This window comes from Malurus melanocephalus, unplaced genomic scaffold (assembly GCF_030028575.1).
Source record: "Malurus melanocephalus ecotype Western Australia unplaced genomic scaffold, MMel_1.1 scaffold_102, whole genome shotgun sequence".
NCBI lineage: Eukaryota > Metazoa > Chordata > Aves > Passeriformes > Maluridae > Malurus > Malurus melanocephalus.
The window spans coordinates 1,202,152-1,229,673 of NW_026623334.1; the positions used below are offsets into that span (position 1 = coordinate 1,202,152).

At 39.0% G+C, this 27,522-nt stretch overlaps 1 protein-coding gene across 3 annotated transcripts; it reads right to left on the reverse strand.

Annotated features, from left to right (window-relative positions):
• Window positions 1–1,258: 1,258 nt before the first annotated feature.
• CHFR (checkpoint with forkhead and ring finger domains) lies at window positions 1,259–22,563 on the reverse strand. 3 transcript variants are annotated; one of them, XM_057369082.1, is made up of 18 exons: window positions 22,508–22,563; window positions 21,973–22,120; window positions 20,297–20,396; window positions 15,426–15,535; window positions 13,790–13,849; window positions 13,424–13,636; window positions 12,514–12,729; window positions 12,063–12,219; window positions 11,683–11,837; window positions 11,017–11,179; window positions 10,057–10,199; window positions 9,420–9,539; window positions 9,029–9,112; window positions 8,259–8,329; window positions 7,565–7,652; window positions 7,290–7,397; window positions 6,179–6,251; window positions 1,259–4,018 (listed from the first exon to the last, which is right to left on the reverse strand). In XM_057369082.1, exons 2-18 carry the CDS (start codon window positions 22,106–22,108, stop codon window positions 3,976–3,978), a joined length of 2,040 nt encoding a protein of 679 aa, XP_057225065.1. In that variant the 5' UTR covers window positions 22,109–22,120; window positions 22,508–22,563; the 3' UTR covers window positions 1,259–3,975. The 3 variants fall into 3 exon arrangements, with proteins under 3 accessions (XP_057225065.1, XP_057225066.1, XP_057225064.1); XM_057369083.1 differs by lacking the exon at window positions 22,508–22,563 and adding an exon at window positions 22,399–22,501; XM_057369081.1 differs by lacking the exon at window positions 22,508–22,563 and adding an exon at window positions 22,350–22,501.
• Window positions 22,564–27,522: the final 4,959 nt, after the last annotated feature.

A 27,522-nucleotide genomic window follows, 5' to 3' on the forward strand; every position in this document is an offset into this window, starting at 1 on the left:
CCAAAAACTAGAAATTRATACCAAATGGATGCATTTTGTTTGCTGAATTGAAAGCACCAGTGATTRACCTTGGAGTGTCAAATACCAAAGTTGTCCTACTAAATACAATGAAAACAGAATCAGAGTTTAAGCAGAAATGATCCTGAAGAGTTCAAGCACGTGAACCAATCTGAGGGCTCTGGGATGAACACTGATTGAGGTCAGCCTGTTGTCAGCTGACCCAGCTGCCAGTGGCCATACATTATTCCCTCTCAGCCACACCAACATCTTTCTTTTTTCTTTATATAGAGAAGTGCTTGGTAGAGCTTCAGCTGCACCAGAACTGATCTCTCGATAGTGCATAAATCCCAAATCAGTAGCTTCCTCAAACTGAATTAGTTGCAAGTCATTTGTTGACATAATGGAGATAAAACATTTAAACCCACCACTGCAAGTGCAGGGCCAGCCAGAACTGCCTGTTTTAATGTCTCTCAGCTCATCTTTCTGGTGCACAGAACAACACAGAATTTTCACTTTTGMATTACTTAACCTGAGTTGGAGTCTCACTCAAATTTAGCCTGACAGYTGGTTTAAGAACAGCAACATAGATTAGCTACAACATTAAAGGGKATCCAGATTCAACTATGGGAATGGCAGCAAAACAAAAATCCTGGGATGCTAAAYTGCAGTTTAAAGCTTAACAACTCTGGTATTGCTGTCTTACACCTCAGATACAACAGGGTACAGACAAGTATTCCTATTTACTCAGCAAGGCAAAAGTTCTATYCAGAAAAAATTCTATTAACAGTAGTCAATTGAAACCTTGTAATTTATACAAATGAAATYGTAGTAAAGATGATCATGATATTACAGTAATTTCCTCAAGGATGCTTCTAAATCAAGTGGTACAATACCTCACTGTTTATGGTGTTGCAAGAAATGAAAATAGTATCTACTTTTTAAAGAGTAGCAAACTTTTTAATTTGTTAGCATCTTGAAGCCCTCTTACTTCTATTTAATAGTCTTTTGCTTATATAATTCATTAAAAACCCTGTGGAGACATTGATGATCCTTTGCAATATCATGTGACTCTTAAGGAAGTTGGAGAATGACACAAAAACTTACATCATTTTCAGTTACTACAAGTTCAGCGATGGTATTTACTTGTAAAATCTCAACATTCAAATAATTAACAGCTTGACCAAGTATTAGCAAGTTGAAATACATCCATTTCTGTAGTGAGAGCATATGCCACAGAAGAAACACAGACAACTTCGGTATCTTTTTTTCTTTTTTTTTTAATTAATAACTTCTTAGTTCAGGAAAAAAATAAACCACAAAAAGAGAACTGGAAGAACTACTCTCCACCTTCTTTATAAAAGAACTTTTCTCAAAGAGAGAGACTAYATAACTTGTTCACCACTATGTCAAATCCTATCATAATCACCTCKGTTTTCACATCTACTCTACCACCTTTCATGCTCTGCTTCCAAACATCTCTTATAAAGGAGGTGGGGGTGTGCTTTAGACAGGTTAAAAATATGCTGCACCTTTACAGTATTTAAACAATTACACCAAGCATAGTTCATACATTTATCACATTAACTATCACCTGGTAACCATACATTTAAAAAGGTCTAATGTAGAGTATGTAATACCCATGACAGATACTCTTAGTTACTTAAGAGCATATAAAGATCAGGATTTATTCACCCTCCCCATCTGCAAGTTARTTTCTGATCTCTTCCTGGTACAATATAAATGACAAAAAAATCCCTTCATTCCATTGCACTACCGCAACCCTATATGCATAGAAAGGCAGATTAATTATCTGTGACAGGGAAAAGGAAGAGGGGTTTATAAAAAGAATTTGAAGAACATCTACTGCACAGGTAGTTCAGATGTTAAGCACATGAGTTCTGCTATTTGGGTTTTTCCCCCAATTTTTTTTTCATATGGTCACACAATACACCCCTCCACAAACATAACTTGAGTAAGTGCAAGTTACTCATGACCAACAAAACAACTTCAGCACAAGAGGCTTGAGCACCAGCACAGCGACAAGGCTGTGCTGAAAGCCCATCTGGGGTGTGGGAGTGGTGAATGAGAATGTAAAGCACATTTCTGCATATAATGTGCAAAGGCTTGATCTCCACAACTGCACTCAATTTGCTACATGCACAGCCAGAGATGAAAATGAGATCAAAACCAGCTGGGAATGGTTGTCCTGAGAAGATACAATAACCATTAAAAAATCTAAACATAAAATACAAATACAGAAGCAACAGAACATTGTTAATAATACTAAAAGACAGAAACACACTGTTGTTAAAAGAAGTTTCAAGTAATATTCCAGATCAAATTTCAATCCTACTCACAGGAGAAAATGCCCAGAGATTAGGAAGAGAAGTCCACACCAAAGTGTATTTTTAATAGCATACGGGCATGGTCAACAGACCCATCCTTGCGACAGCTATTTTCAAAAATAAAAATCTAAACAGAAAGACATCATTCTAATTAGCATTCATATTAAGATGTGCATTGCTGGAAATAGCTGTTTAGTTCACTGCAACCAGTAGACACGATGTGCTGCATCATTTGTGCTCCATTATATCACAAGATACTGTGTGTACGCTTTTTAACATCCCAGTATAAATCCTGCTCATAAAATAAGGCATACTGAAAAACAACATGGTCTCTGCAGAGGTAACTTKGTATGCTTTCTTCTCATTCTGCTTCACTCTTCCAGGTGTGATGGAAATTGGTCCCAGTTGAGGTTTGTCAATGTTAGCAACCAGATTACGACAAAACAGATTAGATCATATCAATTCATGGGGAAGGGGGAAAGCTGGGATTTTTTTTACTTTTARTGACACTTGGGACATCTCCTGAATGAGCTCTGCAGAAGGCATGAAAATAAAAGCTACACTTACTATGTCAGTGACACCAGTGCTCCCCTTCATGATCCCKATCTCTATCCCTATCCAGAAATGTCTCCATATTGCTACAATCTGTCCAAACTCACTTATTTTCTAAGATTGTTCCTTCCAGTAAAGCTGCTATATTCTGTTTTAAATTATAGTTTTTTCTACATTTTCACCAGTGTATGCATGCTAGAGAACAGCTGCATTGCAGAGGTACATATTTAGCACATGGTATCAAACCAAAAAAGAAATACAAAAAAATGAACCAGTGTGTCCTACTGGCTGCTCTAAGTCAAAAGCACTGTTTGGTCTTCTGATATAAAACACTAMAGAAGTAATATTAGCAGAAATCTGTTCTGCTTCAAGTATTACCCCAACTTTAAATGTGATCTTCAAATTTTTGTGCAATTCTTCTTGTMATTTCACATGAATAAAAACATCAACATGTCTAAACTAAGAAAGGAAACTGTACTACCTCCACTGTAACACTGCACGTATGGTAAAAGCTTTAGGTTGAAACAGCTGTTTATTGGATGGATTAAAAAAAAATTAGTATTAATGTGGTTTCTAGCCCAAATGCAATGGGTAGCAACAAAATATCAGACTACCGCAAAATGCAGTTACAAATATACACTGACAATTTCCTTCTTAAATATTAATGGCTCTTGAAATATCCATCAGATACTTTTACAAAACTTCTCTATTTTAAGTCTAACGATTTTTTTTTTTAGTTTCTTCACAAGTAGTGCAAATACACTCCTTATTCTTAGGTCATCCCAAGATATGGCTGGTTTTTGTGTGTGTGATTTRTTTGTGTTCTTCACKGATGTGATACAGGGACACTGTAGTCATGAGCATGGAATGCAATGCTTGCTGGACTATCTTGGAAAAAAAAAATCTACCTTTTTCATGTACAGCTGTAAAATTCTACAAAGTAAAAATTTCACATCAGATTACCTGATGCAAAAGTTATTGATTCCCTGCTATGGGGGAACTGAGCAGATCCCCTGAAACCTTAAACTGTACAAGCAGTGTAACAGGCTTTTGTCCCCTCTCTACAGACTACAAGTATTCAGTTCTTGAATCGTGTTTGCTCACAAATGTGATTGAATTTCCTGAAACAAAAAAAACAAAACAAAACAAAACAAAACATAAGAGTATTAAAACGTATCAAAGTTCTCAGAAGTCAGGCAACAAAAGCAAGTCAGCATCTTTTAGGAGATATTTTAAATGTTAAACAGTCCAAGGCAGGCCATTTACCCACTAAAATGTCTTTKTCAGAACCTGTTTAGATCATGCTTTACTACCATATTACATGTAACAGGATTTTCAACATCTCTCCTGCCTAACCCTCATTAGTTTTATTATACACACAGAAAACCTGTTATTAAAAARTATTCCTCTATACTTCTGCATACTTCAAACCCAGAAGGCAATTAAAACAGGAATTGGTGAATTAATATTCCCCTGCAAGATATTTGTAACTTTTAGAAGACAGCATTACACAAATCATTAAGAGCTAGAATTAACCAGACTAATGATACATTTCATAAATAYGTTCTCAGGRGCTTAGAATCTTCTGGAAAGAAAAMGKTTTTCTCAATCTGTATTATGTAAATTCTATGGGCATATCAAACCAGTTGCCATGGATTAATCAGGTAACATAATTTAGTACCAAGCACTTCTTCCCACTTCTCAAAAACTTTGTTTTCTCTTACTTGGGCCATGTGGCCCCTGACACAAACTGAGACAGAAGTTGGGATGTTGAGTGTCACTACACGTGAAGAAAATGGTGCAAAGGAGACCCTGAATTTTTCCACCCCTGCCAAATTAGATCAAAGATAAGAAAAACCTTGCTCATATAACCAAATTTAGTAGAACAGTTTAACTCAATTAAAGAAATTTAAAAATTAACTGGATATAAAGGAGTGGCATGAGAGGATTGTTTGCTTCTACGGATTTTAGGAACTAAGAGTAGCAGCCAGTAAAGTTCTAGGAAGTGCTAATGCTTGAAAGAAAAAGTAAGAAAAAAAAAAAGATAAAAAAAGAAGAAGAAAAAAAAAGGAAAAAACCCTGAGTCATTTTTATTCTAGATGAAATTACCCACAACATGAACAAAGATGACTGATGAGTACTTTGATATTGAATTAACTTTAACATTTCAAAACAAAATCTCCTCTGGGAATACAGACAGTCTTGTAATGTGAAGTTACAGATAGCAGTGGTACTTCAAATTACATCTGCAACTGAAATCCAAAATTATTTTTGAAAACTATTTGGTAAAACCCTTGAATTTGTAAGAGACTGCAAATGAATATTTTACAAGTCTGTCTTATGATCTGCTTGCCTGAGCTGCMCAGACTGGTTATTTTCAACCCACAGTACCTGAAATATTAAAGGAATTATGCTAAGCGTATATGTACATTGCAACATTAGAAAGATACTGCAGAATCTACTATTCATTAAGGCAATTTCTCAATAAGGGGTAACAGCTCCTCTATCTTAAATTACACTGAGAATTTAGAGAATTATTCATAAGGCAAGAAGGATTTTTCAACCCTCCCTGAAACCAGTTAGCTCTTAGGAATAAAATTTTTGTTTTCTTTTAGGAGTCTTTAATACTTGTCTTATGACATGTGCATCTTCTTCTAAGAATAAAACTCTATTGGTCATCAGAGGCCTTGATTTTTTTATTCAAGAAATCTGATTTATTTTAGAAGGACATTTCTCATAAATGACCAGATGCCAGGAGTCCAAGGCACTTGGACATATTAAAATTCTTGACAAGTAGAGGGTTAATCTCTTTACAGGCTCAATATTTCATTTTCAATGCATGCCATATTCCTTGGGTTAGAGGTGGAAGACCCAGAAACTCCTCCAAACCCAGAACTCCTCAGGAACCTGCTGTGGCTGGTGTTTAATGCTCCACATTGCTCTTGTTGCTAATTATTCCCACCAATTAATCCCTTCAATGCAAGATGCACTTCACTAAAGGAGTCTCTCCTTCCAAGAGAAAGGTGGRGGAAAAACAGATTCAAGAAGTGTCAGCCATGGGCTACATCAACTTACAAGAGCTGGCAGTGCCCTAATGACATGCACGAAGGGCTCATTTCAAAGTTGTGTTAAAAACAAAAATTACAAAAAAAMMCCCCAAATCTCACCCAATTCTGCTTTATGCTGCAAGTTCTGTCACTTCAAAGGCTGCTTTTTTGATTGTTGTTGKKTTTTTTTTAAGGAACACAAATCAAGACCACTTTCTTAAGTGTACAACTTACATGGCGTGATGTGCTTTGACCTGAGTTCGGCAGTTGCGTCCCCAGTAGCAATCAGGACGTGACGTGACAGTCACTACAAGGGGAAAAAATGAAATGCTACATTTATTACTAAAGTCATGAAAGTTGACCTAGATTATTAAGCCACTGCTAAYAGTGGTTACTCATCAGAAACAAGAYATGACTGGSAAGAAATGACWKTAGAACTRTGYTGTTTCACCTTTCTGGAAACAAAGCAAATGCTCTGTGAAGGACGAAAAATTAACTTCAAATATTAAGTTAATACAAACTTATGATGAAAGTATTTGGTTCTCAGTGCTGTCAACTGAAGTTTYACCATTTAGTTTAATAGAGATGSACTTGACTAGACACTCAGCATTTGTCTMGATGTGCCTCCATACAAAAGAGAAATTATCAATTTGGGTAGTTTGTTGCTTTCTCCCACTTTCTCCCACATTGCAAATCAGCTGTCCAGCAATGCTGAGGGCAAACCAGGTACACCATTCTTGCTCATTGCACAGCAGCACAAGCAGAGTTCTCTACATCTTAAAACTGGGAAGCTGTTGCTAACAGCAAGAAGTAAATTGACAGAAATAATATTTAAAAGCAAACTGTTGGAATGGCTTCTGTTTTAAACAAATTTAGGTCTGAAGGAAGCACAGTTGCTTGAATGCTATTTTATACTAGAACTGTAAATGCRAAGATTTAGAGACAGTTTATGAAAGCATTCTTGTCCTAGTTGAGAGCTGGTAAAATGTTAAGTTGCTCAGTAGGTACAACATTTTATGTACTTAAGTGAGAAAATGAATTAAATTACAGCAACTGGCTCCTGTTGACTATATTCTGATTTTACTCAATTCCTCTCCTCACTCTACAGATATTCTACAGTTGAAAAATGATACTGAAAGAAAAGGTTCCATTAGGGAGTCTGAAAATAACTATACACAAACTTAACAGCTGACAAGTAAAACAAGGAACATCTGAGATATTAGCCCTGCAAGAAGATTTGCACTGAGCTACATGGAAGTGCCAAAAGAACACAGACACAAAGATAAMATTGATGTTAACTCTTTAAATGACCTTTCCCTTCCTTACTGTGCAAAACAATCCCCACCTGGCAATTCAGCAACAGGRATATTCTGCCTGTACTGGTAGGCAAGTTCTCGAAAGCTGCGAAGGCCACAACAGTAGCAAAGCACTGTGTTCCCAGTAATTCTGTAATCTGGAGAGAAAACCAGTTTGTAAAAATGTAAGGCTTAATAAATCAGATTTAACTAAAGAGTTAAGACAGCAATGGCTCTGTACATAGAACTTCAAACTTCTTGATAACATTGCTAAGTTACACACAGACAAGATGTCATACATGTGCAAACTGAACACAACACATACCTGACAACATAAAAACTCCCCTTTGAAGAGCTAGGAGACTTTCATTTAACATATTTTTCCATGTCAGACCCCTGGATGCCAGGTAATCCTAAAAAGAGCAATTAAAGTGTTTAATCTAGAAAAATCTCCAACTTTAGATTAAGTAAACCACTTATTCTCAAATATTTACAAATCTAGAAGCAACTATGTTTTCAGAATGGGTTGATGCTGATTAAAAGTAAAAATTAAAACCTGTAGATAATTAGCATGATACTTTCAGATCACCAATAAAACCTTCCACTAAGTATCTTTTTATTCAGAAGAACCCCACTTWCGCCAAAAGTTTGCAAACAAATTCATTTCAGCCACACTCTCATTTACTTCAAATCAAGATTTCATCCAGTTTATGTAATTTAGGCAACCCTGTTATGGCATGGACAAAATATTTTCCATACCAGTTAAGTGTGAAATTTAACTTGTCTGGGACAAARTATTTAACGAGCATTGCTTTTCTGACATTTTTATTGAATTATTTTTCTCTTAATTAATATYTTGGATGATTGGAGCTCATTTAATCAGCTTTTTATAATCAAGTTCTGCAAGTGACACAGTGCTGTCACTGCAAATATCAGGCAGCACCTCACTTTCATTTCATCAGTGAGTTCATCTGAAACTTTGTACATTTGTTGTCACATACAAAGATTTTACAACATACCTTTAGGATATCTGATTCATAGTGGTTGTTATTCAGGACGCCATCTAAACACTTATCACCAAGATTTATTTCTAATCAGAACAAGAAGAATAAAAGTTACTATTTCTTGCCCAAACCCCGTGGCCCTCACACATTTTCTGAAGGTTCCTGTTTCCTGAAATAGCATGCACAGGCTCATGTGAGCACCCAGTACATGACTGCACTCAAYATTTGCTAATGCATGTGATTTATAACTTCCATGGCAAAGATAAGATACTGAGATTTTACAATTTCAGCTTTAGCCCACAAACATCACCAAGCTGCAGAAATTAACAGTGCTAGTAAAGCATGTTCCRTTACCTTCAAACTGCAGTCAAACCATTCCAACTGTTCTCAYTTATTTTTTAAAATTGTCAAAAAAGCTTGAGTTTCAGAAGTCTGCACGTTTAAGAGGGCAAGGTTCTTTTCTAATCTGTTACCATCAGATGCTCAGTGCTCTTGCTCTGGTTTGTATGACTGTCTCACTAGACTGAAAAACACCACAATATTTTATACTGGAAGGCAATGTGCTCAGCAAGTGTCATTTCCAAGCCCAATATTATATGAAGACAGAAAATTAAATCCTCTCAATGCTAAGACACCAGGTGCTTCAATTTTTTGTGATGTAGTGGCATAGCCCTTGTTCCTTTTTACATGACTGTGCTACAAACTACTCTATGCCTTCTAAATTACTTGAACTTCAAGACAGACATTGCAAAGAAGCTCATAAGTAACAGATTATTCCACAGTACCACAGAATGGTGCCAAGCAGCCAAAACACGCCATCCGAGTGCAGCCCCAGTACAAGTGACAGAAGGGCTGCAGACAAACTGTGCCTGTAAAAAGATAGAAAACCCCTGTAAGGACCTGAACACAACAAAACTCAACACTATTGAACTTATAAATCAGTAACAACAGAGCCCTGATAGTTCTACTTTTTTTAAGTTTTTCTCATTTAAACTACATTCTAKAGAGGAATAATAAATTCTATAAAGAAAGATGCTTTCATGCTGTCACTACAAGAATACASATAAAAAAGATTAATATAAAAAACAGTCTTCAAAGCAAATTGAAGTTTAATGATAAATAAAGAGTTAGTTCTGTAGCCAAGATTTAAAAGAATAAAATAAAGAATGTACTCACATTGCTGAGGAGCAACATGAGGATTCTGTTCACGCTCTGCTCTTCGGTCAGGCATTGGCTGAAAGCAGCAGGTGCATATTACGTGACTTCCTTGAGCAGGACAGACATATTCCTGAACAGCTRGATGAACATAAAGGATAAAACAAAAAGACAGATTGACTAATGTACACAACTGCAATCTGGACTAGGAATCCTAGGGAATATTAATAACATAAAAATCTCAAAGTAACAAGCAAGCAACCTTTTCACAAAGATTCTATACAACAGCAGAAAAACAACATTCAGACTTCTAAATGCATAGGTGTGCAAAATACTTCAAAAAAAATTTCAATATGTAGTATTTCAACAGTTTAAGCGCTATCATCAGCAACCCATTATGGACAATCACAGAAAAACTAGAGCCAAATGTTGCATTTGCAGAGACACTGATGTGGAGCTGCATTCACAGTCACATGAGAGGAAGATTGTTTAGGTCTGACTTCTTAGTTCATCGTGTAACCCAGCTCATTGCTTAGCTCAGGGGAGTTGGACCTGATCTTTGGGGGTCCCTTCCAACCCCAGCCATTCTGTGCCTCTGCCTCCAGTGCCTGATTTGCAGTATTTTAGTGCTGCACTGCTGGGGCAATGTGACACTGACCTGCAGGGAAGTTGGCAGAGGTTGATGGAGCATCTCCCAGAGCCTGCATTCCTCCTGCCTCTGTCTCCTGGCCCGTGCCAGGCACAGCTGGAACAGAGTGTCTTCGATACCCTGGGCACTGTCTGCATACTATATAAGGTTGACTGAAAAATTAAAATGAAGTCACAGAAAATTATGGCAAACAAATGCAAATACAACTTACATCACTATGCTAGACAAGGCTGGTCAGACTCTCAAAGTTTAAATTTAGGAYCTCCTCATTCAGTAACAGATGGAAGTTTATGTAACTCAGTACCTTACAGCTCTGAGGACTGCTGTAGTTGTGACAGATGAAAACTTTGGGCTTTGTAGTGTTCCACAARAAACAAAAGGAACAGAAACAAAAGAGCAATGTGACTGAGAGAGGAACAAAGCTGAGAATAGTTATCTACATGAATAAGAATTCTTCTGTTCYCCTGCAGACATTGAGCAAAAAGTGTTTGCTGTTGGAAATAAAAAGGAGGTATTTTGGTACATGGGAATTCCTCAGTAAAGCATCAGCTGCTTTGGTACCATACAGCCAGTGAAAGCAGCATTCCAGACACACAGGAAAGCACAATCATTGCAGATGCACTCCTAGGATCATGGACTGCCTGACCTCCTTAGGTCATCTTTGCCAGAAACCTGTCTTTTTTTTCTGTTGCACAATTCAACATAAAACTGTTGCTCACAAACTGAACCTTGCTGGACTTCCAGGAAGTTCTAATTTTTGCTGACTGCTCAAGGTTCAATAGGATAGCCAGCAGAACTGCCAAGTTAATTACTGTTAAGAATGAACTTACTGAAAACAAATTCATCCTGGCAGTGATCATGGAAACAGTATCRGCAATAATAGGATTTATGAAATTAGCTCAGTTGGTGGGTCTGTGCRTTCAAACACAGGTACATCTAATTCAGCACACAACTTAGAAATARACATACCTGATATCTGAAGATTCACTATCTACATCTGACAATTCCAGTAAGTCTTCAGAACTTCCTTCCTCATCTGAAAAAGATCTCCGCACCTTAGGCTGCAACATGTCTTGWGTAATTTTGTTTCTGGCGTCCATGCTCCTAACATCATCTTCATTGCGACATTTATCTGGCAGGAGAATCAAATTCAAATTCCAAGAGAAAGGAACTCCTCACAACCCTTATCTGCACTTTATTTTTTTAACACAGTTACAATTATTGTGTTTTCATTTCCATAAAACTTGGTTTTTAATAAGAGAATTCTAGATCACCTTAGTTAAATTCACCTTTCTATTAAGGAAGTCTAATATCAGGCAAATCAAGTTTTGTTTTCAAGAAGCCATGATCAAAGTTAATTAAATCTGCAGTCAAGTATACTTTTGAAGAGTATCCTTCTYGTGATTAAGTAACAAATTAAAAATAAGCATTCTTAGCATTGTCACTTATAGTATTTAATCACCTTTCACAGGTCATTATATCATGTTAAATGCACTTGTTTTCTGACACGCCAGGTCAGAGAAAACAGCAGGGTAATAAAACACACAGGTATTTTATAGACAACAGCCTGTGCAGACATCAGTTATGCAGCTCATGTGTGAAATCCATTGGATTCTGCTACACTGTTCAACTTGCCTGGATGYTGAATCAGATAAGCTTCAACCAAGTTGTTCAGTATGTGATTTTTACAAATACGYTCTACTGGACAACGACAAGTTGGACAAAGAGAAGACCTTTCCATCCATCCTGAGTAGCAGGCAGCACAAAAAGTATGCATACAAGGCTGTAAGCTGGAAAACAAACAAATGGAGTCAAAATAYAAATCTTTCACTTATTCGAATACATCTGTAACACTCAAAAACTATTTCAGGTTGATTTGACTATACAGATGGGGTAGGGAAAGGAAAATCAAGAGGGCTTGTGAAAATGCTAATTATTCTGACCTCCTTTAACAGTTGTCACTGAATGTCTTGCATTATTACCACATGATTAAAGCTTTTGTCACTCTTACATACCTTACACAGTCATGCAGCAGTTCTTGGCAGATAATGCAAGTTAACGTCTCTTCCATCTTATCTGGTTTCACATTTGATGTTTTTGCATCTTCAGAGCCAATTTTAATTATACATTCACTTGGAGCCGCTGGTGAAAGATTTGGACAAGTGTCTTCATCTACAARGACAGAAGGAGATAATTTTTAAAGCCTTTTAAAACTTATTTTTATTCAAGTATTACAAAAAATCCAGAAAGATATGCACTGATTCACTGTTTACGGCAACAATCCCAAGAGAAGTTCCTGCTTTACACATTACAGCTTCTGCTACTGAAGACATTATTTTCATGGGACCAGAAATCAAGTCAGTGAGAAGCAAGAAACAAGTTGAAGGACTGATGACAGCTGTTCTAACTCAATTTGGAGGGAAGGGGRTGAGGGTTAAGTGGCAGAATATTGTAGTATACACTAGCCTCCTTTTAGTTTCTTCTTAGCAGGTTCCAAATCTTCCTCCTCCCCTGTTCTCTGAGAATCTGATTCTGCATTTTCTTTGTCAGTGATTTCTGGAGTGATTGCAGAAGATTCAGCATTCATATCCAGCTTTTCATGTTTGTCAGGCAGTRCTCTTACACACATGGATTCCAAGATGGGGAAAGCAGGCACAGGAGTGACAACTGAGGGCTGTGATCCTATAAAATAAAAACAGAAACATGAAMATGGCTGCACACAGCTTTGGCACATGTGAAAACAAAAGGCACTCAAGCCCTGATGAGGCACATGCATCAATCCAAACATCTGAACAGGAAAATGTGCAGCCGAAAAGCAATGTCTGCCTAACTTACTAAACACATTCTGAACCAATCTGACTAATTGGAAGACCTAGGGGAAAACAAGYTATTAGTTGTGTAACCCTACTTAAAATCCCCATTCATCTTTAAATTGTGGAGTAATTATTGTAAGACTATTATCCACACCAGGTCTTCCTGACAAAGATGCCAGGCAGAAGTTATGCAATATTGATCATACGTAACAGGCTGGGATCACAGCAAAGGGCAAAGCTTTGTTTCCACAGAAGCCAATGAAGTCCCAGTGTGCTATTGATAAATGCATAAAGGAATTCTCAAAATTCCTTCACTTAACCACCAGGATTTACCCTACCTGCTCATAGAGAGTTACAATACACATATGCACCTGGTATTTTCACTTGAACTTTACAAAGCAAATTTTAAAGATTSASATAGGGRTAAGCAACCAATCCRTTAAAATTCAAAATTGTCATTAKCAGTTGATTGGGTGGSACTTGATGATCCTGATGGGTCCCTTCCAGCTCAGCATATTCTATGGTTCTGTGATCAAATTTTAAACACTTGACACAAGTCTCACCAGATGTAGATGGATTATCCTGCTGAACAGATGCAGACTCAACCGGAGAGGTAGAAGAAGCATTAAAGAGGTTAGATGTAGAAGTAGATGGCTGTGGTTCCTCATAGCAAGACTGAGTAGCTGACAGTGATGAGGTAATTTGGGTCTCATCATTACTTCTTCCTGTACTTGAGGTATCTTTGGTCACATGGCATTGGTTTTCTACATTAACTTCTACAGTTGGAAGGGGGGAAAGGAAAGAAAAATATCTGTGTGACAGTCACCATGTCATGGCTTCAAAATTCCAAGGAATCAAACTCTCTCAAGAGGGTTACATTAGTCATTGGAGCTTAGCTCCTCTTCATGGATCTTGAATTACTTCCTTACCTACTGGTTCTTGAGTTGCATCATGTTTTGCGTTTAAGGATTCATAAAGATAAGCAACATCTGAAAGAGATTTTAAAATATTCATCATGATCTTTAAACAAAAATTCACTAAACTTAATCTCACATAAGCAACTTCTGTTCAYGAGTGGCCGCATCCCCAAAGTGTGTGACAACAGAAAAGGCAAATGAGGGGTCACCTCAATAGTACCATGTTAATACTCCTACTTAGGAGGCAATTAGGAGCAGCACAGCAAGATCTTTTYTTCTCAGGAAACCAGGCAGAGCAGCTTTTGTGTGACGTTTAACTTGTGCCAGCCATGGAACCAGAGGCTTAATCATTTCTTAAACCTAAAATCTGCTCTGTCAGAACAGACTGTATTTTCACTGATACTTGAATCAAAGTTCTTCGAGGAAGCTTATTATTTCTGAGCTCAAGTCTCAACTTCTTCAATCAATATGATTTCATTTCTCTGCGAGATACATGAACTCTCAAAAATACAGATTAGGACATGCCATACGTTTCAGYCAGAAACTAATTTAGTATCTATTAATAAAACCAACGGGGTAATACTCTTTTCCATTTTATTTCAACTTCATATTGTTCCAAAAATTCCCCAAACTTGCTACATTTTTGTCACCTCCAACAACCTACAAGCAAGTAAGAATCTCTTAATTTACAGCAATCCTTTTTCTGATCAGAAGTTAAAATATTGTCTTATTCAGAAAGACTTAGAATGGCCAAACAGGCATGCCAAATCTTAATTCTTCTTGGTGTTTGAAGATGGAAAAGCTGAAAAAGCAAAASTGAAGGCTTGGTAATTCAACTACTTGTTAACCCAAACAGAAATCAGTGATTCAGTTCATTAACTGGAAAACTCATCCAAGTGATTCATCTAAGTAGCATCAAATGCTAATAGTGCCAACTTAGAAAGGTTTTGTGAGATAAGCTGTATTTTTCTGTCTGTGTATCTTATCTCTGCTTCATATAACATTTACATCAGACAGCATAAATCTGTCTGATCTGTCTGTATATAAATTGACAGCAATTTCATACAGTATTTCGGCACTCAGTATGTATCTAGAATTCTTCAAATTAACAATTAATATGTATATTACTGTATGAAAATTGTAAACACAGCACTGTTCCACGTTTACCAATTCTACTTTCACTGTAGGGCTTTCCCCATTTCCTCCCCATTTTGCCTCTTTCCTATTTAAAGCAAAAAAAACCCAACACACACACACAAAAATAAACCCCACCACAAAATGAAAAGCTTTTGCAGCCTTTCCTACTGGTGCCAAAAACTGCTTCACTGGGATATATAAAGTATCACTAACTACCCCAGCAATTTGACTTCTAAAAGAAGCACTGGACATGTGATTAGAACCTCATTACTTACCATTCCATGCATTAGTTCTACCGAAATTACTTCTAGGCACATTTCAATTTCAGACAGTTGCTCAGATGTGTCTCTGTAAAAACTGGCACATCCATGACCTCTTCTCTAGAAACTTGTTTTTAAACACATTTCTTTTTAAAACAGAACTACTCAGTTTTATATACTGATATTTCTTTTCCCTCATGACTCAAAAGAAAATGACTAAGCATGACATTTAAAAAATATTATTCACTTACTGTTCTCTGGCTCATTTTTTCTGTAAACAACATAGATCACATCTCCAGTCTGTAATGGGTATGTCTGCTTCTTAACCACTTTCAGTTTATTAATTACTGTTCCATTAGTACTGTAAAGAGAAAGAAAACTTAGCATAAATGTTTTCATAATTACATGGGAGAAGGAAGTGGAATACACAAGATACTTTTAAAGAAGGAAAACCATTGGCTGCCCCTCCCAAAATGTAAATGGACTAAAAATATTTTAAAAAAGAAGTCCAGAAACAAACAAAAAAAAATCTCTCAAAGAYAGCAGTGCAGAGCTACTGGACTTCAAAGCTCATTTGTAGCTACTGGTAAAGTGATGGCAGGTGACAGACAAAAGAACCCTGATAGTTGGCCAACGTCTCAAAATAATTAGATGATTGTTTCTGTACAATAGTCTCCACCCTTTAAGTATAAAACCCAAAAGGACAATACRAGTTCTATTCAAAAAGTTCCAGGCTGTGTTTTCCAATTAACACTGGAAATCTCACAAGACATTCTGTGACAAAGGAACTTCTCCTGTGCAGTGAGGAATGTCATGCAGCATTAGGTTTTTTCCCCATCTTGCTTCAAACAGGAAAGAACCTAAAATTGTGAGGTTACTTAAGATTGCTTGCAACACGAAATTGAGAAGTTAACGAGGTGGAAAAAAAGTTGTACATCATGAAAGATGAGCTGGAATGAATTATTTTGATGCTGATAAAAAATTCAAGACTTGTAGAAGAAATTGAACTAGGGAAAAGCAAAATGCAGAGCATTGCTGATTAGTTTCTTTATCCCCTTAACTATGGGTGATGTTGTATACACAAGTCATTAATGTTTTATAACCAAGTCAAGTTATTCAAGTACTGAATAATTCCAGCTCACTTGCAGTAAGCCTCCTTCAGGGCTGCAGCACTCTGGAATTTCAGAYTTCTCTCACTCAAAATCTTAGCAATTGGTACCAAATATGAAAATATCTACTTTTCCCTCTCTGCAGCTGCAGAAACAACAGCAAAGCTGTGCTGCCACCTCCTGGACACAAGGCCCGTGCCCAGGGCAACTCGAACTGTCCCTCACTGCAGGGGGGTTATTTGGGAATCAGCACCTTCCTCCTCCTCTTCTCTGACACAGTCAAAAGAATGACATTAAAAAGTCTGGAGGGAAAACAATCCTGAAAGCACTGCAGCAAGTCTTGATCAAKGTATTAGCTCTTGCTGCTTCCATCATCTATGTGGTTGAATCAACCAATCCAACATAAATAATGAGATAGCAAAAAAAATAAAAACCCACTAATTTAAACATCAAGAAATGAACAAAAATCTTTGGGTYGCATTGGTGAAACTACAAACTTCTCCTGCAAGCGAGAACACTACTTTAAGCTCTTCCTTTTCCCCTCARGCATACAGATGTTGACTAGCCTGAAAGACATAAGCACTGAAGAACCAACAGAACAGAGAAAACACGAAATGAATGCCAAAGTTTAGCCAAATTAAGAGGAAAGCAGAATTTTAGTCAATCTGTTAGAAACAACACTTTTTTAGCTTCATACTGCTGGTATGAAGTGACAACATATCAAAAAAGATTATGTTAAAACAAAAATTGTATCTTCTCCAATTGCCAACATGCCAATCCCTGAAACCTGTCAGAGGTCCTTTAACCAAACTAGGAAACATCAAATTTGACCTCCTCAGTTTTCCAGAAGGCACAACACAGCATGCATCTTCCATATGCCCCAAGTGTTCTAGACCTTCTTTTGCAATAAATCTGTGGAATTCAAGTAACAAGAATTGTCTTTTACTGAGGTTTTGCTTCTAGAGGCAATTCCTAGCGCAAACATTTCACTAAACAGAAGGGGGAAAATGTCACAATAATGTATTTTATGAAGCAGCTCTGTCATGACTGCCAAGTTCCAAGATTATTCTGGGGGACAATAACTCAAGGTATTTTTGAGGAAAAGAAGAAAATCCTAACATCACACATCTTGTAACCACTCAGGCTTGGTCTCACAAAGCAAGCTGCAGAAAATAGCTATGCAAGACCCTACTYGTCAAATTGACTACAGACAGCCAAATCTTTTCAGTTCTCTAGTTACACACAGTTCAGTGAGAGCTGACTAATGAATTATTTGGCACACATGGGCCCAAAAGAAGTARAAATAAATGGATATCATTTAACACAGAAAATCATAAGCTTTTCTTCAACRCATTAGTAAACTGAAGCAGTTGTATTTATCTCTCAGCCAATAACCAAAGGGAAAAAATTATTCAGCTATCCCAGATAATTGTATTAGTCTTTCACTTCCAATTTCAGCCTTTAGCATGARGCTTTTAACAGATATGGTGACATTCCAGATTAATGCTGTGGGTATTTTTTAACCAGACACACATGATAAATGATGACATTTGTACATTCCTCTGATGTTTCAAATTAAAGTCACCATAAAATAAGTAGAAAGTACAATGAGAATCYCAAATATGAAGGCCATTCATTAAGATTGATATTGAATTGTTGCCAACTGGCTGTACAATTTTTCAAGTGGAGAAGAAAAATAGTACTATCAGATATAAATTGTCTGTGTTGTGAAACTATGTCACGAATAGTTCCAATGTCACTTTTTTTAACTCTGCAAGAACAAAAACAGGCCTTGACTCAATTCCAATGTGGTTGATGACTCTACAGTTTCATTAATGAACCATAAATTCTGTTTACTTCCCAATCCCATCTGCTGTGCAGAATTGATGTGAACAGCTTCACTTTACTCAGAACAGGCTTAGTTTTGAAGTAGGTGAATGATCTATGTGTTGTAGGAAACTTTGGTATCCATCCAAGAAAAATGCCAGTCTAATACTTTCTAATAATTAGTTGCATCCATCCAGGAAAAGAATGTAGTTTATGTTAAAGCTTCTGGGTTAACAGTTATCTGTTATTTAAACGCATATAATGCTGAACACACTGTAAACCGAAATGAGTTTTGAATTCTATTAAGGTACAGAATCCCATTCTCCAACAGAATCCCATCTGTACTGTAATTCTCCACTCTTTCAATGCTCATAGAAATAGTTTTGACTGAAGGATGAGRAGAATTTAGCAGCAGAAGAGACACCAGCATGAACTGCAGACCAACCTCTGATTTACCCACAGAAAGGGAATTTCCTTGCTTGCCATGAATAACAGCCTTGTGTAAATAGTTTCCTCATCTGAAACATCACTTAAAATGTGATCTAAAATCTTAAAAGGAAAAAATCTTAGAAAATAACAAGAAATTACATTAGTTGCCTTCAAATTTTCATTTTCAAAATGGAGAATCTTACAATTGCTTTTACTGGGAGGAATCCAGCTACTGCCTCCATTCTGTTAGGTCAGCTTGTACAATTTATTTTCTTTYAAGCAGTGTAAAGCAACCAGTGCATGGTTTGGAAAATAAAGCAGAAACCTATCCCAAAAAAAAGGGCGAGTCTTTTATTGCACTATTTGCTAACTCTTGGCTTTTGTTACTTCCAAACTTTTATTTACTCAGTAAATTTTGAGTGTTCAATACATTTTGAGTGTTCAATACATTTTCTTTCACCTGCAAATTTTGGGTAGTTCTTGCCAAGGTAGTTTCAAGAACTCACTATGTTACCAAAAAATAAAACCCAATGTTGGCCGCCTACATAAATTTGATGATATTCTTTGATTAGCTACTACAGAAAAACAAAGTCCACTCAGTTTGACTGTCMCACACTCACTGCCTCCTTCAATGCATTCCTCTCCACCAGAAAAATCTGAGCTTGACCACAGCAATGTTTCCAAACTATTTTCCACTTCAGAGAAGAAAAAGCTGACACTGCAGTATTTTTGTGTGACTCTGGCCATCTGTGCTGCCAACTCAAACATTCAAGAGTCATCTTCTTTCAGCCTGATTTTTTGGGACTCAACTGCCTTTTGGCACAAACATTGGAAGGGCCAGAAGAACGAGAAGAGTCTTCTGCAAGCAATCATATCAAACCTGTTTGGTTTCTTGATTCAGCAAATGGCAGCCACACTTCAGCTCTGAGGAGGGAGAGCACTCCAGGGTTTTTACACTCTGTTGGATACACAGAAGTGTAACAGGCACAAGCAGCTCCTGGCAATGCTCAATGGGTGCAGCCTGTCAGCTACACTACCTTGTAACAAGCCTCACCTTTTCATTAATATATCATACACAAAATTAACTTAATTTGGCTTTGCTAGTTTTCTGTTGGCTGCACCTTCTGCCTCAGTGGGTGGGTAAGGGAAAAAAAAGGCAGGAATGTTTCTACATCATGCACAATTTATTTCGCTTGTTCTATCATAACATTGGTCTAAATCAATTCAGGCAGGGTCAGTTTCTCAAGCTTAGATTTACAGCTATGCTCTCAGTCTGTCATGATAGGCAAACATGGCTTAATCTGTTGTTTGGAACATCTTGAAATTTAGGATTATATTGGAGAATGACAACTACAAACCTTATCCCAACTAGGCCAGATATTTCCCCCAAAAAATTTAGCATTTTGGGAGTATAAAACCACCAGGAACCTATACAGAGACCTGTCCTATATATCMTGGGCCTACCTCTAGCTACAACCTTGAAGAGGAGAGGGAATACACCCTTATCAGGTTTGCAGATGACAACAAAGCAAGGGCAGAGCTGCCATCAGTCACTTTGGCAGGCCAGAAGAATGTGCCCATGATGTACAAACATAAAGAGGAAAGTTTCACATTCGAGGTTTTGAAGGATATCATGCTGAATCCCTATTCCAACAGGACAGAAGGCAGTTAAATATGTTATTGTGGTAGCTCAGGGTTAGTATCAAATACCTGAGCTTTTGACAAAAGTCCCTCCAAGAATATTCTAAGAAACCAACCTTGTATCTTCCAATGACACTTGACCAGATTCTTCATCCACTACGATTTTACAGTGATCTCCAGACACCAACTTGTTGCCAGGGAAAGATAAGTCACAGCCTTAAAAAGAAAGCAGATTTTTCAGCATGCTTAAAAATACACATTACACAGTCAGATCAGCATTCTACATGGCTATAAATGCAACACAAACTGACTCATGTACATCTGCAATCATTCAAAACTTCTACTGCCACACGGGCAGCAACAGTCTAGTGTGTGATACAGAAATACAAGTTGTGAGATAGCCCCGTGTCCTGATATAAACATTCCAACCATTTAAAGAGATTTCAGCCCCATTTCCCCCTGCCAATCCTAGCCTTCAAACATGGAAACTAAATCACAATTTCTTTAAGATTTAGCAATACACAGGAGAAGTCTCATGACAATGTCGATGTGATAGAAACTTTCCTACCTACGACTCCAGAACTCTGAGAAAATCCAGTCATTTTACTTCACTGTAACATGAAACATTCACAGCAACACTCAAGGTTCACCACTCACCTCTCACAAACGACTCAAAGTACTTGCTTACACAAAAGTTACAATGAACAACCATGATTGCTCTCCACCTATTGACACTGAGTGCACTGATCTCAGCCTGTCCAACAACAGATCCAGAAGGAAAGTAGTAGCCACTACCTCAAACAAGCTATTCTAATGCTCCTGAAGAGTCACAAGTACTGTTTATAAAGTCACAATTTGGTATTCTAGTAACCACTCATTTAATTAATTCATAAACAAACAGCTACAAAAGCAACTGAACATGAACTCAACATGAAAGAATCCTCTTTTTTCTTTTCTGCCAGACAACCCTCAAGGAGATATCAGTTTGAAGAATTTACCCATAGCTTAATGATAAGCAATCTCAGTAGATATCACCAAGACTAAATTTGCAAAACATTTTTCTTACAAGACACTATCTGCCTTTCTCATAGAGCTATAGCATCTGGTGTTTGTTCACAATTTACAGGATGTGACTGATCGGCCAAATAGCTTAAACTGACGAACAGGAAAAAGAAAATTAGCACTGTCAAGACAGAGTAAAAAAAAAGTTACAACACTTCAATCCTTGTTTCAAACACAGTAAGCATGAAATCCTTTAAAATAAAGGCAAGTAGTACAAGCCCTAGACTCTGGGAATAAAGCTTTCAAATCCACTGTCAGAGAAACTTTCAGTATTTGTTGGCAGTCTTTATATGGCCAGAAGAATTAAGAGCTTTTATGTGGGTGTTTTCTCTTCTGTGAAGCCGAAGCATTTTGCATTGCAGTTCCCACTTATTTTAACCACAGAAACGAAATGAGAATGTAAACAAGACCAAGGCACAGAAACTCCTCTGAATCAACAACCATTTTTCCTTATTTGTACAAACTGCCACAGACTACCTAAAAGGCATATTCACTTTGAAACGTGCCTGTGTCACAAGTTACTGAAAAAGAAAAGCTCAGCATTAAACTACTTATTCACACAGCCAAGAGGCAAATTAGGAATATGGGATGGCCTGGCAAGCACCTCCAACAACTGAAATTACCAAAGCCAACTAGTTTCAGTTCACCTTYCAATGCTACAAAGGCCAAGAGGGAATGGCTGCTGTCCCCGAACACCGCCCTAGCCCAGCTCAGCGCGTCCCTGTCCCACCTTTTTTCCGCCCAATGGTCCATTCTCTTTTCAGCAGCAGGACGTGCGGCTCTGCCTCATCTGCACCCAGCCGGATCAGCTTCCCCCAGGGCTGCGGCTGCTGCTGGCTCTGCTCGCCTCCTTCCGACTGCTCCATTTGGATTCACATCTGACAAAAACAAACAAAGCGAGCCCAAACCCCATCACCACACGGCACCCGGGGGRGCATAGGGTTCCCTGGCACCCCTGGGGTCCGGGCCCTGCGCGCCGCTACCCCGTAGCCCCCTCACAGCCCCGGGGGCTCCCCGGCCCCGCCGCTCCCTTTTGTGCGGCGCCGCAAAGCCCTCCCTCCCCCTCGGCCCCCCGCAGCCAGCCCACCCCCTTCCCTGCGCCCCCACCCCGCAGGGCCGCTCCCCGCCCGAGGGGCACCGAGCCTGGGGAGCGAACCCGGGCGGCTCCGTCCGTCCGCTGCCTTCTGTGGAGCGGCGRCGGGGGCGGGCGGCGAGGCCCGGGGGTGCGGCGCCCCGGCTCCACAGCCCGTCCCGGCCCCCCTCACCCCAGCGCCGCGGCCCGGGCGGCTCCTGTCAACAGACATTGCCCCATCAGCTGATGCGGCCGGGGCGGGGCCCGCGCGCCCATTGGCCAGCGCTCCGCCGAGGGGCGGACCTTCCGCCGCGCACCATAGAGCCGCGCCGCACCGGCCGGAGCGCCGCAGCTTCCGGTGAGGCCGCGCCGCGCGCCGCCCGTAGAGAGAAACGGAGCTGCAGAGGGGCTGAGGGGGYGGTGACGCCAGGGCGGACATCTTGTGTGTGGGCAAGCAGCTTGTGTGTGGGCGAACCCGCCGGTGGGTCAAGGCGCTCGCCGCCATCTTTGTTGCGGGCAGGTCACTTGTTTCCTCGCCGATTTCCTCACCGTGTGTGCCGGCAGTCGGCTGAGGTAGTTTCAGCGGTCACTTCCAGTGGAAAATTCTTGTCGTTTAACTGCTGGATGTTGAGCAGCCATTAGTTTGCCAGCATTGGCTAAATAAAGAACATACGTGCTGTTCCAGGGCCARGCTTTAAAAAGCAAGCTCGGACTGAGGCGGGATCGGAGCCTGCTGAGGGGGAGTCACGGAGGGAGCAGCCCCAGTTTTGCTCAGGAGACTCTTACAAACCAAACCCTGGCATTATCGGGGACAAGAGCAGACGACAGAGCTTTCTGAACCTTCAGAATCCTCACTTTGCTCTTTGTTATCGCATCAACCACGCCATATCAAYGTCCTCCATTTGGTGGTTCTTTCCCCCTTTGTGTAAACCACTACCAATACTATCCACTTGTTGATCTGCTTCTTTATATCAGTTTTGTTTCTTGTGCCTGGGATATTTGTATCGCATGTAACATTTTTTTACACCAGTTAGCACCCCATATAAAGTGGCTTCTTGGCCAAACAAATTGCCACCCTTCTTGGCCAAACAAATTGCCATCTCAGCATCAGTATCAGCCGTCTGCTGATGGATTCTTTTATCATATTTATCTGAAGAACTCAGAACAGTTTTATGTTCCTCAAAACAGGAGGAAGAAGAAGCTGAGCTACCTGGGATGTTCCTGCTTCTTAAAATAGTCATCTAACATATACAGAGGCACACACAAAATGGGAAAAACCCATTTTTCCCCTTCACTCGAAAGATTTTGAAGTTTGGATTAAATGAGAAGACACAAAAATGGAAAAAAAAGCCCCACTGAAAACAAAACCAGTTGCAATTATTGGCGTTACTACTCCCACTTGGTTCACAGGCTTGAACTCTCAGATTTTGCTTTTTTACCTTTCCTGGAAGCCCTGCAGCTCCCTTGGCCTCAGAAATCTCACAGTAACACCAAYCTGGATGGGGCCACTGATACAAGCAAAATTGTTCAAATAATAATTTGAATGCAGTGATTGGATCTGTGGTTTCAACTGATACCTAACACACAATATTGCTCAACAGCCCCTACTGTACCAGCCCTGGTGTGGAAGAAAATATAAGCACATATGAGTCAAAATTGATGCATGTGCTTAAGAGCTTTGTGTTATTGACCTCAGTCTGTAACTCTTCCCTTAGTAAGGGAAATGGTTCTTTGAGACCTGAATGTCTGCCTTCCTCCARAAGGATTTGTCTGTAAAATACCCTGCTTKCTTTCAACTTTGTCCTCACTGAGGAGTAGAGCCTTTTATACATTTGAAGAGAGGCACATCAATGGAAGTTACAATCACTCAAAAGCATTGTCATGGTGCTTCATTTTTATTACTGCTCACAGTGACTAGTAATTGTTATCTCTGAGTGGCAGAGGAAAATATCAGCACATGGGAGATGCAACTAACAGCCCAACAACCAAATCTTTTGTGTAAACTGTAGCATTAGCTGAGGGAGGAAGTTGTTTTGTTATATTGTGGCATTGAGAAAACGTATTTTCCAAATATTCCTGCCAAGAGATCCCTCTGCAATCATACCAAGGAATTACTGCACCTCGGTGATAGCACAGAGCAAGCAAACGATTGGTTCAGYTCCTGCAGCTCTCCCATAGTATCCATGTAAAAAGACAGCAAGTGAAACATACAGCTAGCTTAACGAGTCCTGTGTGGATAGGAGACTCAATTAAAATTAAATTATACAACAAATTAGGTTTTAAATGCTGCACTGCTTAGCCAGCCAGACAAATAATAATTAGAGACGTACTGATCTGCTGCTATGTGCAGTTGACTGCTGTAACTGCTCTCCATGTACACTCACCATGGTTCCCTCCCAGCTCGGGGTAGTTTTAGACCACATTCCAAATAATCCATCTCTCAACAGGCCCATTTTGTACTTGTCACCCTCCTGAGCTGGGCAGAATGRACAGGATCTGTTTCTAGAGACCACCTTTCCCATCTGTTCCCCCAGTTAATGTTTCTTTAGCAATATACCTCCTCCTYTTCTTTGTTTCTAGACTCCAGCTCATTCTAGATGGAATTAGTTTTCCAGCTTTGAATTGTGTAGGTATACATGTRTTAGATTCAGGAGGAAAAGAACCTACAAATATTACTTCTTTTTCCCCTACAAGTAGTGATACACATACCAGCAGCYTGAAAATACCCTGTGGTGGGTCAATGTGTACAAGCTAGAGACTGTCACCTCTGATACTGGTTCTAGCCAAAGAAATTTAGGACATCCTTATAACGTACAATGTAAAAATCAGTTCMATTGAAAAGGACCTGAAGGCAGCTACTCAGATCCCACTGTAAATGTTCAAATGCATTTGTATTGCATTAATGTTTGAAGCTCYCTATCACCCTGCTATAGTTAACATTCAGAAAGACTGGTGCTATTTAATTTTCTCTTCAATTTTTTTTCACCCCTGGAGAAAGCAATATTAAATTCTTAATATCAGATCTGGCAAAAGCAACTTGGAAAACATGTTTCATGATTAAACTAATAGCTATGTGTTCTGCATGAAAAATAAAGTATTTAAAATCATCCTAAGCAAGCAAGAGTAATATTATCCTACAGCCATCTTCAGCTGTGGTTTCCGAGTGCTGGCTGCTTGTGTGTGGGTAAGGAAAAAACAATTTTGTAGTGCAAAAGAAAACATACTAAGGACAGGCTTTTACTTAAGCATTTTTCCAAATATTGATAGCTCAGTCCTGCAGATAATCTGTGCTCCTGCCATGCTGTAAATGAGAATACACTATTAACATGAARGGTTTTCCAAGTCAGGCAGCCAGCCCCTGATTTCTTCCTTATTATGTGGTAGAGAAAGGAAGGCAGCCAGAGAGACCATACGAAAAGGGAATAAGAAAAATGTCATTTATGTCCTTTTTCTTATGCTGTYAATCCAGACATCCATTACTGACCACTGCTAGTGTCTGGGACATTTTCAGACTATGGGAAACCAGCATGGAATTACAAGGTTAAGCAGCAATGAGTTTAAGTMCCTCCAAAGGAATGAATCCCTGGGAAGTTCAGAGAACCTTCCAGGGAAACAAACAAAACCAACACACCAAAATCATGCACAGGGGAGCCAATGAAGCAGTGCAGTTCCCAGGGAGAAGATCCTCTCAGCAGGGACCACGGCTGAGCTTTGTTGCTGGAGAAAAGGCAATGAGGAGAGCCTGCTGTAGGTTGCATGCAAACCCCACCAGATGATCTCCTGTCTAATAAAGAAAGCAATTCCATTTGATAAGAAAAATAGAATTATTCCTAATAGCCTTAGGTTTTCCAAGACGGGGTTGGGTTTTTTTTTGGTTTTTTTTGTAGATCCAGGCACAGCCCTTCATCTTACCTGATATGAGCCCACTCTAGCCACAAGCATATGGACACACAGAGATTCTCACTTTTCTTAGACCAGACTCAAACAGACCTTCTTTTATGGTTCTTCTTGTAATCTATAGGTGACAGTCCAAGTTTTCTTTTTGATCATTTAATTCATGATGTTCAAGAAATCCTCCAGCACTTCCCAGTCAGTCTTAGATTGACATGTTTAGTCTGAGGAAGAAARAAATGGCACGTATTATCTCAGGATGAAAGACTGCCTACAGAAAAATTACATTAGTATTTCTGCAAAGAATCCAGAGAAAATTGGGGAAAATGTACAGTCTGGATAAAGAATTGGTTGCATCAAAGGGGATTTTTAAAATATTTCTTTCTTTTGCTTGTTTTGAAACATRCTTCCTCCAGGGGGTGCCAGATTAACACCAGTGGAAAATCAAAATGTGTGAATTATCCACACCGAGGACAGAACTGTCCATCCTGAACATTGTGAGTGATGCASCCCTCCAGTCTGAGCCAAAGGCTCCAGTGTCCAGAGTGAAATTTCTCAACTGTTCACTTGTAAAACTCTCTTGAAGTCAGAAACAGTGCTGACTGGTCCTACAATTAATGTCACACATGTTCTCTGCAAGGTTCACATAGGACACATCCCTCAGAAAAGAGCTTTCAGAGTGGCTGAGTGGAGAAATAAATCCATATCAGCATTTGGAAAAAAAAGAGACCTTGGGGAGGGAGGGAAGAAGTAACAAATGCAGTGGCAGATGTGTGTAGCTTCAACCAGCTTAYGAATAAGGACAGAAACCTGGACACAAGAACTAAAATGACGCAGAAAAGCTGGAGAAAACAYGGTCAGGAGTGTCATCAGGTTTTCTGTAGGTCTGCAGGGAATGTCAGCTATGAGTAGGATGTCTGTAAATGYTATTAAAGCAGAGGAGAAGTTTCACTTGCTCAGAAAACAGAGATCTATCACTTAAAACAGAAAYTTTGCTTTGAACAAGCGACCACTTTACTCTTAGGGAAATTGATCTAATCACTGTTCCCAGACAAAGGAGTAAGAAAAAAAGAAAATTGTTGAGAAGTCGTATAATAATATCAAAACCTTTTCAACATCTCACTGCTCATGTTTTTCTTTTATCTACACAGCAGCTAAAATAATCACACAATCAAGCCATTCTGGATCCCACAGAAATATTACTGAAAGAGTGCCTGGCTATCTTCTACTTGACAGTAAAATCTCTGCTGGGTAATTATTTAAGGAGAAAATTTCTGTGAGACTCCAATTCTAAAAGACAAAATCTCTACTATATAC